The sequence below is a fragment of the Contarinia nasturtii genome, unplaced genomic scaffold (genome assembly GCF_009176525.2).
Source record: "Contarinia nasturtii isolate CC-2019 unplaced genomic scaffold, AAFC_CNas_1.1 Cnas_scaffold_3466, whole genome shotgun sequence".
NCBI classification, from domain to species: domain Eukaryota; kingdom Metazoa; phylum Arthropoda; class Insecta; order Diptera; family Cecidomyiidae; genus Contarinia; species Contarinia nasturtii.
The window spans coordinates 1-6,344 of record NW_022200766.1 but is presented as its reverse complement, the minus strand read 5'-3'; the positions used below and the strand labels follow the sequence as shown (position 1 = coordinate 6,344).

General features: G+C 34.1%; 2 protein-coding genes across 2 annotated transcripts; both read right to left on the bottom strand.

Moving 5' to 3' along the window:
• Positions 1-158: 158 nt before the first annotated feature.
• On the bottom strand, positions 159-677 carry LOC116350072 (D-alanyl-D-alanine dipeptidase-like; the record flags this gene model as incomplete). Its single annotated transcript, XM_031781796.1, has 1 exon — positions 159-677. A coding segment is annotated over exon 1 (519 nt), but the record flags the coding sequence as incomplete, so codon positions are not given.
• Positions 678-4,089: 3,412 nt separating this feature from the next.
• On the bottom strand, positions 4,090-6,338 carry LOC116350073 (chitooligosaccharidolytic beta-N-acetylglucosaminidase-like). The gene is made up of 4 exons (XM_031781797.1): positions 5,654-6,338; positions 5,441-5,589; positions 4,847-5,335; positions 4,090-4,755 (listed from the first exon to the last, which is right to left on the bottom strand). Exons 1-4 carry the CDS (start codon positions 5,961-5,963, stop codon positions 4,306-4,308), a joined length of 1,398 nt encoding a protein of 465 aa, XP_031637657.1. The 5' UTR covers positions 5,964-6,338; the 3' UTR covers positions 4,090-4,305.
• Positions 6,339-6,344: the final 6 nt, after the last annotated feature.

Genomic DNA, 6,344 nt, shown 5'->3' with positions numbered 1-6,344 from the left:
TCAAATGGGTAAAAACCGAATGCCATCATTTTTGTGCGCAGATAATTTCTTCTTTGTTGAAAGACATCCTCGATTAAAGTTGAATTTGCCCAAGACACTTCATCCAATAAATCAACAGAGGTATACATATCCACCGAATTATCTTGAAACCGATATACCACACGTCCATCCCTTAAGTATCGTTTCACCGGTTTTGGATTCGGATCAATTGTTTTTCCAAGTTCAATTATGCTAAGATCGACCGTACTACCACGACTGTGACCCGATGTCGGTGTAATGTAACCATATTCAGCTGTTTGTTTTCGGGTTAAAAGTGGATGATAATACTTTTTCGTTTTACAATCATTCTCGGTTGAATTGGTCCACTTCATAAAATCGAGAAGAGCTTTGGATGGACGATAGCCATCATAAATTACCAATGAGAAATTATCTTTTTTGATGTCAGCTTGAATGTCCTTCAATCTGAATGCGGCTTCTTTTGTCAAAATTAATTTTGGCGCTTTGTAGCCAGATAGTCGATGGCCGATGAAATTTTGATCACCATAATACATAACGTTTTGAATTATGGTGGGATCAACTTCACTGAGGTATACAAAACCATTCGGCAGCACTGAGCTTACACCAAGCACAATTGCGAACAAAGGCAATGAATACAAAAAAATCTTTGCAAGCGCCATTGTAGCGGCGCAATTTTTCTAAACTGATGAAATAAATGCGATAAAAAATTGCTAACCATCGACTGATGATTTTTAGCGAATAATGGTGTATTTATACTGATATTTTCATCTATTATCTTACATAAAGTGGCAAAGTTAGAGGTCATTTTTTACACAGATCGATTACATTTTAACAAAATAAACAAATAATGACAGCTCAACTGCGATAGTTGTAAAGCAATAAATCTTCTTCAGCGCTTTCAAAATACAAATATATTTCTCTGAGAAACAGTCTCTGAAAAAACATGACAAAATTATCTACTCGCATTCTTTCATCAAACTGATAAAAAAACTTATACAGATGAAATACTTTTTATAACTAACACATGCCGTATAACTTGGCACATTAATTAACAATGTGATTATAAAAAAATCACAAAATATCTACAGAAGTGATTGTTAAGTAAATTTATAACGATAAAAAAATCGTTTGTACAGTGTACACAAGAACAAAGTGGAAAGAAATTAGGGAGAAAAGCAAGTCATTTTGATAACTAACTCCACATGGAAACCGAAATTTTGGCTTGCGTACGTTAACTTCTTTAACATATGTCCATAAAGTCTTGGCACCAAATTCAGACGTTCGAATAGCACATTCACTTTACACTGAACGAACCATTGTCTTCGATCTTTCTCAGTATGCGTCGAACCTTCAAAATCATGCTTTGGCAGACCGATTTGTCGATTTCTTTCAACTTTCTCTCAATCCATGCAACCAATTGTTGCACGTTTCAAGTATTTTGGACCTTCGCCTATAACATACAACCAAAAACAGACGAGAAATAATCAATATGGTGTTTTTTTCTGAAGTTAAAAAGATGGTCCTTTTTCCATGGAAATGCTATTTTTTAAGAAGTGAGGCATTATTGTGGTTTTTTCTGCTTGCAAAACACAACTTTGTCTTTAATCAGATAGCTCTCAACGAATTCTATCGATTTCAACAATTTATACACGCACACATATGTTGCTGCGAATGTTGTATGCAATATATGAAGAGAATGAAAGCTATTGAGAGTGAATGTATTTTGGTCATCGATTTCAGTTTTGTGTTGACAATTTATATTGCGCAGTTGTGTTTGTAAACAGAATGCCATGCGTTGAGAAATAACATGTAAGGATGAGCGAGATAGCATTGAACTAAGATTTGGGTGACAGAAATAGCAAATTTCTACATTCGGTTGCACCAGATGATATAGGCCATTTGGTTTTGCATACTCTGAGAAAACTCAGATGTTAAAATTCAAAGTAATCAGAGCAAAATGCCATTTTAACATGGAGATATTTTGTCACATGTTAAAATGCAGTAAAACCCGCAAAGAAATGTGTTGCGGATAAAATGACATTTTACCACGTGAAAAAATACATCCATGATAAAATGGCATTTTGCTCTGATTACTTTGAATTTTAACATCTGAGTTTTCTCAGAGTAAGAATTGAGAAAAAAAATCTCCTCCGAGAGTTTCATAAAAGCCTCCCATATAGATGATGAAAAATCGAAAAAAATGAAAAAAATAATTAAATTTTTTTTCTTCGATTTACAAATACTACTCAATTTTCTGTATCATCTGGTGATGATAAACTCGCATTCCTTATCATCTTAATTAGAAATTTGCAACTGAGAAAATTTTAATAAAATTTCTATTAACATTCTAATAAAAAATCTACTAAGACCTAATAATTAGTAGTTGTTAGTAGTTAATAAAATAATAATTATTACTTCTTAGTGGCTACTAAGAACTACTAAGTAATAAAATAATAAAAATGATGAAACCAATAAACTAATAAAAATTCTACTAATTAGTAGAAAAATTAACACCTATGATTTCCCCTAGACTTTTCATATTTTGTATTGCACAAACCGTTTTCTGTATGATTATCAATAACAATAATAAATCGTTAATGATTTTGGTAAGCGTCTACTTTAATGATGTAATCGATCAGTTGTTAGCGATAAGATAAATTTGAAAACCTCCTTTAAGAGCGTCAATCAAGTATCTATATGATGTACGCAGTTTACGCTCATTGTTATCGTAAATAAAAAGTCTTACGGGAGTAAGACGAACTTTTCCGCACTGTGGTAGTTGCGTATTTTATTAAGAAAGTTCAAAATAATATTTGTTCGATTTTTCAAGCCTTTTAAGCGTCGTAAAGTTCGAAACCAAAAAAATATGTTTCAACTTTGGCAACGAAATATTTTTTAATTTAATAGCAGAAGTGCCCGAGAAAAGATTTTTCACACTTTCATGATGAACCCATTTGTACGACATTTGAAAGTATTCTATTTTCTAACAAAATACTATAAAAAATATGTCTGACGTTAATTTTGCCATAAAAATTATTTTTGAAACACTTTCCATAACTAAAGTCACAAAAAATTTGGATCTTTGTATGGGAGCCATGTCTGTATGCTATATTAATGGTGTGAAACTTTGCACAGGTTATTTTTTCACAAAAAAATAACATTCGTAGGGTTTGGAGAAATTTCAACCAAAATTAAGAGTACCTCCCATGCAAAATATTCGTTTTTGAGCCAAAAATTGAAAATTTTGTATGGGAGGTACCCCTAATTTTGATTGAAATCTCTTCAAACTTTCAGAATGTTATTTTTTCGTGTAAAAAATAGACTGTGCAAAGTTTCACGTCATTGAGGTAGCATACAGGCATGGCTCCCATACAAAAATTCATTTTTTTTGTGATTTTTTCAAGGAAACTGTATTAAAAATTGATTGTATCTCAAAAATAACCTCAGATTCGGTTTTCTCGTGCCAAAAAACCTCCCAATACATATTTTTGAATGTTTAAGTCCACATTAAGTATGACTTTTGGACGAAAATTGGACTCTTTTTCATAGGTATCACTCCAGGCATGACATTTTTTCCCATCAACCAAAGTCGCTCAAAAGCTAATGATTTCTATTCCTCGGGACCCCCAATCATCCTGTAAAGTCAGATTTTGAATTAAGTTTCTACGATGAGCGCAATCTTGCTAACAAATTTTGCGTACGACGTACAACGTACGACGTACGACGTACGACGTACAGATTAACATAAACCATGCTCAAATCGGCCTGATTCGGGTTCTCTGACCTCAGAAACGTCCAGAAAACATGTTTCTGAAGTTTTCAAAATTTTGACCGATTACAATACTTTTCACCTTACACTATGTGTGCGGAAAAGTAAAATTGTATTGGTTCAATTTATTTTTTATTTTTGTTAATTCACGTAGCATACCCACAATCTTGAATTCAAAAAATTGACATGTGAATCTGTTACTGTATCACCCGGTGCAGATAAAATAAATTAAATCCCAAAATTGAATTCACGAGATTTTCTTCAAAAAGACAAAAGAGCAAATAACGAAACAACTTTAGTCATAGAAATGCGAAAAATTGTCAATTTTCGTGTTTAAACCACGAAAAATGTACATTTTTTAATGATCGTATTATTTTTGTACAGATTTATCAAGTTTTTAAAAAGTTTATTCAATGTAATTTTTCATCATTTAAATTGTTGTTGTTTGTGTTGTAATTATGTAAAAAAAAACATAATTCCATTCAAAGTCAATAGAATTCATAACAGTTCGATTTTCATCAATATGAAACACATTTCCCTTGATGTTGAACACACCATTCCGGTGCCAATCTTTCCGCAGCAATACCATTCTCGGCCAATCTCTCTCGATGAATCAACATCCGTGATACAGCTTTTGGCCAAGTCGTTGACGGATTGGTCCACAATCGTTCGGCCAAAGCACTTAGGCGCGGCCACGTTCTTCCGTCCAATGTTAAATGATCCACTTGCTCAGACCAAAGAGCCGCTTCACCACCCAAAAATTGTGACTTATACTTTTCGCCAAAGTATTCAAAATCGTTATCATACACTTTCTTCCAGTCTTTATAAGGCGAACACCAATTATTCCCATCTCGCAACCAATGACCAAATCCACAATCAAAATAAAAATTGTCATAATTCGATAAAATCAATTTATAACCTCTTTCAAGAAGATCCGTTATGACTGTATCATTCTTTTTCGTCCAAATCTGCAAATGGACGGTTATTCATCTCTTTTGATCCACTTGACAAAACATCTTAGAACAAAAATCAATTTTGAAACAACGAATCTCAACCTACCTGAATAATATGTCTTTCTTTATCAAGATGCTTCTCAACATATTCTTTTCCCGTCAACGTACTTGTCCACAGTATAATCGAAACATTCGTTGCGGTGACCCGATCCATTCGTTCCAAGGCTTTTTGTTGAAAGAAACCCCAAAGCTCCATAAAGCCATTTGTATCCAGCTGCAAACCGTGGTCTTGAATCCAATTTCGAATGTCCTCACTCACTTCCCAACATTTTTCGAACACCTCATCGCCGCCCATGTGAAAGCGATCCGGTTTACCAAACGCATCGTACATTTCACGGTAAATGTCTTCGAGAATGTCATAAACATGGTTTTTAGTTGGATCAAGTTGACCACATGCCGGTACCGCACAGTAAATGTGCCATGGTTCCATATTTACACAAGTCGTTACATTTTTTTGCCATCCCGCACTGACATGAGCCGACGTATCGAATTCTGGTAACAGCAACACACCACGAACATACGCATAGTCGCGCACCTTGAAGAAGAAGATAAAAGAAAATGTATAGAAGGTCAAAGGAACCAAGTTTCTTTTTGAAAAACTAAGAAAATCGTCTAGAAAATTAAAAATTATGATCGAAACCTCTTTAATATTTTCAATGGTGTAAACTTTGTCAGATGAATAAGCGCCATGTTGTGCCATTTCTGGATGTGATATCAATACCATCGGAAAGCTCTGTGAATCACTAATGTGCCAATGAAACACATTTAGTTTCACCATTGCCATGCCGTCTGAAAAGTTATGAAAACAAAACATGATTTTTCTTTCATCGAAAAAACTGAAGTTGTACTTTACCGATTGTTCTTTTAATCGAATCCAATGGGAAATAATTGCGAACGGTATCCAATAAGAAACCTCGATGAGGAAATGCAGGTTGGTCATCAATTTGAAATTCGTCAACGATAAATAGGCCGTCACTATCACTATCGAAGACAATCAACTGTGACATTGTTTCAAGCGCGTGACGAGCACCGAATATTGTTTCGGCCGTAATATTTGCCACAACAACCCCATTCGCTTCTTTGTGTGCTTGAATTTGGTAGTGTTCATTGGTATGCAAATTTAATTTTCCATCTGTATTTTCCACATTGATTCCAATCACCATTTCGTAATCATTTTCTGTTATTTTCAAACTTGGAGTGATTTTTCTTGAAATTTGCTCACGAAAACGGTGCTCGTTTGCTTGCCAAAATTGATCATTACTTTTGTTATGAATATCAAATCGAATTGCATTCGGATTTAGTCGAATTATTGATTTTTTCAATTTTGCATGGCCATTTACACGAGGCCATAGTGTACCAGGATTCACATCACAAAGCAATTGACACACAGCCAAACTCTGTTTTTCAACGTCTTTTCCACTTTCCAATTCGACACGATTGCATTTGTGCTCGATACATTCATAGGTCCATAGTTCGCTAAGCGTATAGAAAGAAATATTAGATTTAAAAATATCGACATATTTTACGGAGAAATGGTTGGTTAA